The 11,629-nt window shown below is 35.4% G+C and overlaps 2 protein-coding genes across 2 annotated transcripts in view; one reads left to right on the plus strand and one right to left on the minus strand.

Moving 5' to 3' along the window:
* LOC136849763 (protein phosphatase 1 regulatory subunit 14C) overlaps nucleotides 1–11,629 on the plus strand; it is a 366,597-nt gene that overhangs the window by 211,797 nt on the left and 143,171 nt on the right. The window lies entirely within an intron of this gene.
* The window catches only part of LOC136841782 (zinc finger CCCH-type with G patch domain-containing protein-like), an 11,701-nt gene continuing 1,016 nt past the window's right edge, over nucleotides 945–11,629 (minus strand). Inside the window, 7 exon segments of the mRNA XM_067109070.1 lie at nucleotides 945–3,628; nucleotides 3,787–3,957; nucleotides 6,115–6,235; nucleotides 8,209–8,382; nucleotides 9,602–9,803; nucleotides 11,156–11,247; nucleotides 11,249–11,299. Coding sequence (XP_066965171.1) covers nucleotides 3,303–3,628; nucleotides 3,787–3,957; nucleotides 6,115–6,235; nucleotides 8,209–8,382; nucleotides 9,602–9,803; nucleotides 11,156–11,247; nucleotides 11,249–11,299 — 1,137 coding nt within the window. The 3' untranslated portion in view covers nucleotides 945–3,302.

The raw sequence follows: 11,629 nt of genomic DNA on the forward strand, positions 1-11,629 counted from the left end.
CTTGACACTTTGTACTGTTGAATAGCAGTTTTTATTTCTCTAAAGGAAATTGTTGCGCCGGCTTTGAAAATCCGTCCGCACTTCTTTCTGTCCACACTTTTTTCTGTCCGCACTTTTGCTGTACACCTTCACATCTTAAAAACTACCGAGGCTAGAGGGCTGCAAATTGTTATGTTGATAATCCACCCTCCAATCATCAAACATACCAAATTGCAGCCCTCTAGCCTCAGCAGTTTTAATTTTATTTAAGGTTAAATTTAATTTAATCATGCTTCTGGCAGCGATAGAGAATAGGCCACTACCAAGCAGTGGTTAAAGTTTCATGGGCTCTATTGCACCGAAGAAACTTCAGTGCATTTTTTCTTGTTTACTTGGAATCATGATGGAAATGTTGTACCATAACATATTTTCCAGAATTTCATATATGTGCTGAAACTGACTTTTTATGTCATGTTCATATGATTTCAGAATTCTACTTCTTTACATGCCAGATATTTCATGAAGGTATCCTTTATCATGGTCCATGCTGCTACCTGTTCATGATTTTATGGTCAGGTAATTTCCTGCCCTCCAAAGATGCCCTGTTGGGGGAGGAATGACTTCAAACCTTTAGGGCCCAAGAACTGTCTGTTTGCTAGGATCAAGTTCAACACAGAGCACCAAATTTAGCATAGGTCTGTTTCACTAATCCATGTCAACTACTTGTCCTAAGGGCAATCAATATTATAATCAAGGCCAGACCATGCTCATCAATTTAATATCAAGCCCCATAGCTCAAGCAGAGAAAAATAAGATTTAGTAAGTCACAGAAAGCTTTAGCTAATTTAACTGGAGCAATTAAATAATTCCAGATTGAAAATTCGGGTTACTAGTTGCTCTCTGATGTGCCTACCCACAACAAGAGAATAGGAGTAAGGCATTTTATGGTAGAAAGAAAATATCAATTGGGCTGTGAAATGATTTAATAAGGTAATTATACACAAGCTTCCATACCTTGTGCATCAGAAGTGTGGCTAGTTTTAACGGATAATTCAACCTGACCATCAAACTAAAGGTCTTAACTATTGGCAAAAGTTATAATACTCCAGTCTTGGTAACTTAACCACTGTATTTACTCATTGTAACACTCTACTTCTTGGTTGAGTTCAGTCTAAATAAATCCCAATTTCAGGTCCAGTTTAGCCCAAATAGGTTTACACATAAACATGTCTTGCAGGGAAACATACAGACTGGTTCGAGGTAAACAAATAATTGTACTTACATAACCAAATAACTTATGATTATGGTGCTGCAGGTGTGATCTAACCCTACCTCTAAACTAAGGATAAATCAAAGTATTTGTTTGAAAATTTTGTGAACTATCATTGAAATCTATTGTACCAAGCTTTCACCTTTCGGCAATGGCTGAAGTTTGAATCAAAGATGTCAACACCGAAATTCTATTAATGTCTAGCATAAAAACATCTTGCTGAAATTATGGCCCTTTGGTAGCATCTTTTCAGGGGCTGTTCTCTGGAAAGATTCTATTCTTCAGTATTAATAATATCACTACCTCATTAGACGGCATTACACAAATTTTAGAATTTTATTACTGGACATTGAAGAAAAGTTCCTTTTCATTCAAAGAACCGATTTTTTTACAAGAACTCAAGTGACTTAATTATGAACAAACTGGTGCCATACTCAGCCTAGGGCTTCAGTTCAAAGCAAGCAACTAAGTAAACACCTATAAAATAAGATCCTGCTAACAAAGACGGTGACAAATCCCCCATGAGTAATTTCTTACTTCCATAGGGGGTTACATCCCCCCATGGCAACCTGCTCAGAATGTTTTCTTCTTGCGAGGGCATTTATAATATTTTGGGCTTTTATTTACCAGCCATTTTACACACTTTCTCAGGTGTCTGAGTCCTTCCTCTTGACGTTTATTGCATCACTGTAGTTGCTGTTCCAGTACAGTTGGCCTGTGAAAACAATTCCTCGTGTACAGTTTTTTGTCTTGCTATATTTACTTCACAAAATTCCGTAGTTACAACTGTTTTCAGTGTGATCAGAAATTTCATTAACATCTCTGATAACTGAACTTTTGAAAAATGCATGCTTAGCAGGCATCTCTTTCACAGTGTTAAGTGTAGCATCAGTCAGCATCAAGCAGTCATAAGACTGAAACCCTGCAGCCCTCCAATCTCTTTCAATACCACACTGAGCCATTGCATAAGAACCTTGTTGAACGGTGTTCTTAATCTCCCAGTGAACTTCAAACTAATGCACTGTTCTTTTGGAAGTGCGTAAGTGTAACTGTGTGATTGTATTTTATAATATATATATATATATATATATATGTATGAGCATGCCTCCCAAGGAAGGAGGCTGGGGATTTGTTGACGATTTCTGGATTGGACATGGACTGTGGAAGTACCAAATATTTGTGTTATTTTTATTTGTATTTACTTTTTCATAATATAGTTTTTCAGATTTATGTTTTGTTTAATATTGTGTTAATTAGAGGTTATTACACTGCATTTACAGCCTAAAAACTGTTGATATACACTAATGGTGTAGGTGGATTATGATAATTTGGATTGCAAGCCAAACTTATTCTTTTAGCTGACAGTATGTTGATTTTGTGATGTCCATTTTTTGTGCCTTTGGCTGCTTGCTCTCAACCCCCTTTCTTGTTCATATCATGTTGGACCATTTATATGGAAAGCGTACTGCACTCCGTAACCCCCACTGTATGAAAAGAAAACATAAGAGCTCACAGATGCTAGGACTTTGTAATCTATCCGACCATGAGCCCGTTTCTCTTAGTACCCTCGACTTCCAATTTTATACATAAGGAACACTTTTACTTCATTTCTAAAAGTTTAACTTTGCATTACAATTTTTCATTATCACAGAAAACGACAGCACCATCAAAGAAATTGCATCGTAGGTTAGTTACAGCATTTGTCAAGGTCCAACAATGACAATGTGGAAAATGAACCTTCATGTTTATACTTATCTAAGATGTTGAAAAGTAAAAGTGGGGTTATTTTTTATTGAAAAGGAAATGTGTAGGTGGAAGAGTAACAGCTGTGCTGTAAGCAGGCTCTTCTCTGTTTAAACGTTCATAGATTTCGATTTGAACTGAAGCAATAAGCGAAGTAGGCCGTGGGTCGTATATATGGAAGAAGTATTTATCAAAATGATTTTTACCAGGATGTATTCTGTTTTATCCAAGTGATAGAGTTCATTATAGAGTAATTTACAGTACGAAAACAATATTAAAGGTATGCACTACACTCCAAGGACCACTCTTTTCAGAAGACACAAAATTTTCTTTTGTCTTTTCTATATCTTTGCTCTCCTTGAACTTTTCTTTCGGCTTCCTGCATTTTCTGGAGGTCTATTTTTTTACCCTGCAGCTTTGTCTCTATAGCTTTTACTGCAGCAATGTTTCCTGTGTGTCGATCCCTTGACTCCTCAATTTTACTGATTTCTCTTTGTAACTGCTTAATGTTTTCACCAAGCTGGTAATTCTTTCTGTTCAGGTCTTTTGTGGTGTCTTTCTGTAAAACTGATTTGCTCACGTTCATAACAGGTCTTTGTTGGAATTCATCATCACTATCATCTTCATTACCCATAGCTGAAAAAGGAAATGAAAATAAAATGTATTAAGCTATTCCACATATGCGGATGGTAAGCTGTGAAGAAGCATCTAAGCACATAAGATTACGTTCTCCATTTTCAGTCTATGTAAAATGTTCTCACTTTGTGGCATTACAGTTAGTATTCAATGCTTACCCTTTCCACCCAATTTCTTGTTGATTATATCAAATACCGAGGTAGATTTTCGCAGTCTTTCTGCTGCTTGTGCAGATTTTGCTTCCTCCTTTCTCTTTTCTCTCTCCAGCCTCTTCTCCACTTGTAATAACTCTTCTCCATTTGATGCCTCTCTCAGCTCCATACAGCGATCTGTCAGGCGAGCGAGCAGGGAAATGCTTTTATTCCAAAAAATTAATTATGCCTAAAAATGTAAATATGAATATTAAATAAATTCTTTATGCTTCTGTGAGTGAAATGGAAATATCACTGAAATTTTGCTTGAAAGTATGTGCTTTAAGAAATGAACCTTTCTAACAAAAATTATCCCCCTCTTACAAATAACAAATCTAAAAGTGCTTTTCATAAAACAGCCCGACACTTCAACTCAAAACAGGGAGATATATATGTTTTGTAAAAAGAGATCCCTCAAGTTCAACAAGCCCTCAAATCTCATCTCTATTATAAAGCTTGGGTTTGTTTACTAAATCCAAGTTTCTATAATTGAGTTCTTTGTTCCGAGTTTTTCAATTTCCCAAGATGTTGTAACCTTTTTGCCTCTTGCATTGCTAGTGATTCCCCTTTAGTGAAATTATGTTCACTTGTACGGTTCCAAGAATGAGTTTATTATTTTTTGCATAGCACAGGAAGCTAACTTCTTGGCTATATTCATTTACATTTGAACTGTAGAAAAACCCAAAGTGGGACAACATGTGCTTACACAGCATCCATTTTTTAACATTTTTATGTTTAATCTCTGAGGAAAAAGTAAAAGGTGTGTTTTATATTGTAAAATATCAGCAATTCATCTTTTTTGATTTTACATAAGTTTTATACAGCAGAGCTTTTTCTTGTGATGTTACTTCCCATTTGAGATAAATTCAAGAAGTTTATTGTCATTAATGCAAGAATAATGACTGGTTAATTGGTTTATATATCATGATACCACAACAGCAAAGATTATCAATACCAAGCAAAAACTATATGCCTAAACATACAGATTTACTAAGCCTGATAAAAGCAACATTCTCACAAATGTACGCAACCACTTATCAAAGTCATACAAGTGCATAGAGCAAATTGGTAAAATAAAGCTCTCATAACTTTACAAAAAAATAAAAATTGTTACGGTTTTATGTATATGCACTTTTTTCTTGCTAAAGATAAGGAAACGGTCCTCATGTGGCAATAAAAGTCTGCTGGATTCAGTGATGCCCTTTACTAGATTATCAGATCTATTTCAGGCTACTGAAATGGCCTTTCTGCCTGGACTAATAATATCAGGTCTAGGTCTTCATCAGTCACATTTTTTCGCTGGCTTAGCAGCATTTTTTTTTAAATTGCTTCCTTTTCAACTGCCATGAACTTGGTTTTGCTTTTACTGATTTCAAGTACTCTTCCACTCAAAAGTTTTTAGCAATTCTTGAAGCTCTTTCCCCATCATAAGGGGTTTACCACTTATGTGGCACAGAAACATTAGCATTAGTGACAATTATACAGAAGGAGGTGATCATAGCAATGGTATTTTTGTTATAATGGTATATTTTTGTTACAACTATAAAATTACCAGATGAATAACTGAACAAACAACCATGACTAAGACAGTAAATTCAATAACTTAAAATTCACATGAACTGACATCAAACTGATGTGATATCACAATGTATACTGTACTACTAATAAACTGAGGAAAAGCAAAGAACACTGTCATACACATCAATATGCAACCAATATGAAAAGACACTGTAAGGGCCTGTATCTCCTCCACTTGGGAATACTTACCACTTACAAACTGTAAACCCCTGCTCAATTTAACTAGTAAATTAAAAGCTTTAACTGATAACAGTGCTGCTCCAGAAAATTCAATCAATAAAATATGAAAGGTTCAGCACAAGGTACCCCAACTACAGACACCACCCTACTTGTAAAACAAGTTACTTTCGGATGGTCGTTTGTACGTTGAATTGCTTTAAGTTGGTTCCTGTACTCTTCGTGCCTATCTAAGTGCAGTGTGATTTAAAATCAATACAGTAATGTAATTTTTCATCCTAAAACACAATACACTGTGCATACAATACTGTACGTACAGAATAAACGTGTAAAGCAAAAATTTGAACTTACGGGTGACAAAGGGAGTGCTCTGAACACCTTTTTAATCTGCGATTCCATTTGTTTGTATCAATATTTGTAAGCTGAATGTTCATAAGTAGAGTGGTATCTGTACTTTATTATATTATGTATTCGTAAAAAATGTAAATTTACTTGATTCAATAAAATGGAACAATAACAATACACAAATATTCACTCTACCTAGAGAGACTCCTTGTGGGTATACATAAGCCACTACAGGCTCTACTCTTCCCTCTCCAGACGGGCCTAAGCCTGTGCCCACGACGTATCCCATTTTCTGCATCAGCTTGGAGCCAATACCCTAGAAATATTACTTTCTTGTTAGCGGAACAAGGACAAAAATATATATTTGTGTAAATAAATACAATTAGAAATTTACTGAACCTTAAGACCTAGGAACAGTGAGCAGGACATGAAAACACCTCTAAACCCTGGTGAGCCTGATAGCAAAATGTTAGCATAACTTAGAACTTACAGGGAGAGAAAGAAGCTTTGTCATAAAAGGATGAAGAATGCACTCTTACTACAAGGAGAGCGCTTTTGGAGCCTAATGCATCATTATATGTCGTGCTTAAATGCGCAGAGAAAACTGATTAATTTGTTTCCCAAATACAAATCATACACTTACTGTAGTGTATGATTTGAATTCGGTCAGTACTGTACAGTATACTAATTGTTACAATAAACTGCAATAACTTCTTGAAGAAGTACCACTAAAATTTATTACAACACTAAGCACAGCTTGCACTGAAACCTTGCTCCAAGTAACTGATGCATCAGTCAGCCTGCTCCAACTTTTATATGCGTATTTCAAAGTTTAACTTATTACTTAAAACTCCATCATTCTTCTAACCAATTCAATTAAAATTTCACACAATATGCTCAGATAGCAGAGATTATTTTTTGTTTATGGTGATTACAAAAATGAAAATTAACTAGAGATAATCACAAGGAACTCTCTCTCTGGTTGAATATTATCACAAGGGCCTTAAGCAATTAATCTGAGTAAAGTATGCATTTTTATCTTAACTGAGAGGGTAAAACAGAAAAGGGTCCCAGAATGGGGTTTCTGGGCTAAAATTGATGCATATCATTTACTAAAGCCATAGGTTAATAAGTAAGTCTTCTCCTTCTTGAACTGACTAGCCCCTTAAACGAGAATTAGTGGAAATAGACAGAGCGAAAGGTGGAAAACAATACATGTGGACCAAAAGGATCATGCAAAGAACTTTTGGTACCATCAATAGTGCACCACACAGGCTTACTGCAAGTGTTGCCCCTTACAGGGAATCAAAGAGAACACACAAACTTGTGAGTTCCCCATTCTTCCACCTTCTCCTAACAATTCATTCATAGTACAACTGAGAGGTTTTCCTCCTGTTACGCCTTTCAAATCTTTTTCTGTCAGTTTCCATTTCAGTGCTGAAGGACCTCATAGGTCCCAGCACTTGGCCTTTGGCCTAAATCCTACACTCTATTCTATTCTATGATGGGACACTTGGCTGACAAATGTGCAATCTTGATAAGACTACCACCCTTGAGATATCAGTATGATAAGTCACTAGTAGTTCTGTAGGCCTAACATGTTTGGAAGGCTGATAATCCACCACACCAATCATGAACCTAGCTATGATACCCTTCCCACTCTACCAGGACACCATTTCTGTGAAAGTGTAAATATTCAGCTAACCCTCAACAATAACGGCTACTGTTTTCCCATGCAATTATTCATCAGCAATACCAGAGCCCGCCATTATTACTGGTTTACTTAGATGATGTTTCAAAGTCAGGACGCCTTCACCTGTCACTCACAATCCACAGGCTACTGGATGGGGATAAAACAGGGTACAAATAAGTACATGAAAGGGAGCTGGGACTGATACCAAAGTGAAAGGCTACAAGAAGATACACCTAGGAACCAAACAGACTGCAAAAGCCCTTCAGTAATTCCCAATTTGCCACATAATGTACATTGCTGGTAGTAACCACCAACAAGGAGCTAGTTTACCTGCGTCAGTTTCAAAACCATATTTCTTACTGAATGAATTTCTGTAACCTCCTACAGTCAAACATTTTACTAAAAGTGTATGTGATCACCAGCTTTCAGTTCAAAAGTAAGACCAAACAGCTATGGCCTGCATTTTCAAAATATAAAATCGCTTTAAAATATTACACTGTGACTGCAAATTCTTATTGCTTAAAGAAACAAACCAACAACGAATTGAAAAACCATATAAAACAAATTCCCATTACGAAGGGTATGGCTGTACTTACCGTTGTGTACTTTTCCCAGTCTCCAAGGCGTTGCGTGAGTGAACACTGAAACCAGGTGTTTGTAGGGACAAAGACACTTCTTTCGTCGTCACTGTCATCTTCATCCGTCATCTCTTCGTTACCAGATTTTACTGAACTCTCTTCATGGTTCCCCTCTTTTCCAGAATCAGCTTCCTGATAAATTTAAAGTCGAAGATTTATAAAATTGCAATTCATTTGAAAACAGAAATTAAATAAACTGAATACTCTGATAAATTTAATTTTTACAGTATAACACCAGTTTTTATATTAAAACCACACATGATGATTCCTGTCAATAAATCATGAAAGTAATGTATTGTCAATGATTAAAAATACCACTGATCTACATTAAAGTTGGAAAGTTAGGCTCCTGTATGCAAGACACAATTTCCTCTCACAGCTTAAGGTATTAAAGTATCAATGACCACATTTTCAGTGATTTTTTTCTTCATGAACATTAATTAGTGACATTTTGGTAAAAATTAGAACCTAGTGTAAATTACCAAAAAAATCTGAACCTTATCCTACAAATCTATTTGAGAGATTGTTTTCAATATACATCACTATGAAGAGACAAAAAATTATAAATACAGAAAATACAAGAATTAGATAATGAATAAGCTTACTTTCAGAATTGAATTTATGATGCTGAAAATGTGTTCTTTTAAGAAATGCAACAGAGAGCATGAAAGCTAATTTTTATGAGAAATCTCTTCACATTTATTTACCTAAAACAACTTTTTCTTCCTAATATACTTACTCAGAATTACTGACAAAGCTCAATGTACACTTTTTTATTTCATTTGCCTTATCCAAGACTAATACATATACTTATTCTCTTATCCTGCAGCTGCCTATTCTCCTTCAATATATGTATTTAAATATCCTACCATTTACTGTTTTTTTCCCCACTAAATATCCTCCTATAACCTTAAACGTGCCATGTTGACCATTGACCTCATTTATGAATTCTGAATACTGTACTCAAAAATGACAATACGGTACTGAAGCACTGTATAGGCTATTTTCATTTTTTACTTATAAAACATACTTGTCTTTAACCCCACTTATATCAATATTTCTAACTCTTCCTCTCCACTTATTAATACTGTTTACACTTTTAGTTCAATCATGTTATGATCAGATATATCTCCTGCCACTTTTTGCACCATTACATCCAAAAGACTGCTTTTCCAGTTAGCCGGCACTTAATGTAACAATTTTACCTTCACCATTTCTTCTTTCCCAAGTATATATACAGTATACATTTTATTCATAAAGATTTAAGATTTGAAATGATACAACATTTGCAATGAAGTGCTTCAGGCAACTTGTATGGCAAGACTGCTGAATAGATGAATGGTAGTCCCACCTCACTGTGTGCCCCATCTTCACAAATCAAGGGTATCATCTGCATCGCTTGCACCTCTGCCACTTTCTTGCTCTTGTCGTACTTCACACAAAATGCTGATCTGTCTTCCAAAATGTCCTGGATTGTTGCCGCTGCCCATAAGTCCTCACTGTGCTGAACTAAAACCCTGCTTCCAGGCTGTAGGTCTTCATACACTGGCTCACTATAAAAATGGATGTAAAATAATTTCACAAAATATGTCATTTATCTGTATACCACACTTACGAAACCAAAAGACACTGTGCATAATTAAAAATGCAATATTTTCACAAGTTTTCCACACAAGGCCCCTTATATAACATGAATCAATATTTGACTGACTGTTGTGTTATCTAGCACTGCAATGCAATTGTCTGGCTTGACTATGTATTAATAATGATAACAGCTGCACTGAAACGACAAGGGTCATTAAAGCTGAAAAAGTTATTCTCTGGATAAACGGGAAATTATTCAAATACATTTTGTAAGCATACAGACCACTACTATTACCCCCTGAATTATAAAGATCATGAAAATAAACTGAATCAAAATCAGACATGCAGTTTGCTCCTAACCCTTATTTTAGATTACTAGATACAGTCCACATATTGTGACATTTAACACTCTCCTGATTTAAGGGACGGATTACAATTTTATGAAGTCTGTCCCTAAAATTGTTGTAATCTCAGTATGAAATAGTGAGCACAAAGAGTGTTTTTCACTAATGGTTCCTACAATAACTATTTATGGGATCAAGTTCCTCAGATCACACAAAACTGTTTGTGGGAAATGTTCACAAAGATTCCCTGATTCTCTTTTTTTAATTTGTGAATTATGATCAACAGCTCGGGCTGTCCTGATTTTAATGCCATCTAAACTCATTTTTATATGAAAATATATGATTTACTCATTGAATCTTAGTGTCTACTGTCTTCTGTAATAGAAAACATGCTTACTTATTAGAAACAGCACGTATACGTGCTTTCTGAAGACATATTCTAGGAGGGAAAATAGTGACTTTTGTGATTAAATGTACACTCCACAACACATTACAAGGACAAAGTCCATGTGACTGCACCAGCTGGGTTGGAATTTCCATCTAGCAAAATTGTTTGCAACAGTTCTGTAGGATTCTTTGTGCTAAATGACCCTTGTCTTAAAGTGGACAATTAGAAAAGGCCACCTTCTTACAAAAGGTGACGTTCATGGAAGGACTTTGAGTATGAGCATATAACCCTCAATATGTTACGAAGGTGATCTACTAAACAAGTCAAAAATAAACTAAAGGTCTCTAGATCTTGTCACTGTTACAAAGAAGTAAAAACAGGTAAGCTGGAGAGTATGTCTAACCCCTAAGAGAAATGCAACAATATCAATCATAAGTGATGGTGATTCACTACCTGTTTGAGTCAATTTTGCATGGTCTACTTTTTTTCTCTGATAAGTAATAAAAACATGTAAAACAATGGGTATTGCATTTGTGTATGGCTGCATCTCATTTCTACATTAAATGAAGTGTCCTTGTGCAGTACATACCTGTATTCTCGGATGTCAGAAACATCTACAATTTTGCCATGAGAAAATCGACAGGCATCTTCTGAATATTTACAGCGACCAGAGAGAAAGAAAGCGGCATGTTAGCATCTCCATACTCATTGGCTGCACAAATAACACCCGCACCTAGAAACAATCCAGAGATTTTACATGAGATACAAAATAAATGAGCTTCATAAATACAAGCCATCATCTTTGTATTCATGGAGTTTGTATTTTGGGTTAATCTCATTAAGATCAACCAAAAATATGAACACATTGTTACTTAACATATATTTTATCCTATACCAAAAATAAATTCACTAGACTAATAACGTACAGAGTTAAACCTCAACATAAAATAATGCTGAACAGAAAATAACGTTTCAAGCATAAATGCTGTACACTAAATAGCTTTACTATACAAATAAGCCTACCAAAGGCATTAACTGATATTTCAAACCAAATGGTGCTCAA

This window comes from Macrobrachium rosenbergii, chromosome 1 (genome assembly GCF_040412425.1).
Source record: "Macrobrachium rosenbergii isolate ZJJX-2024 chromosome 1, ASM4041242v1, whole genome shotgun sequence".
Lineage (NCBI taxonomy): Eukaryota > Metazoa > Arthropoda > Malacostraca > Decapoda > Palaemonidae > Macrobrachium > Macrobrachium rosenbergii.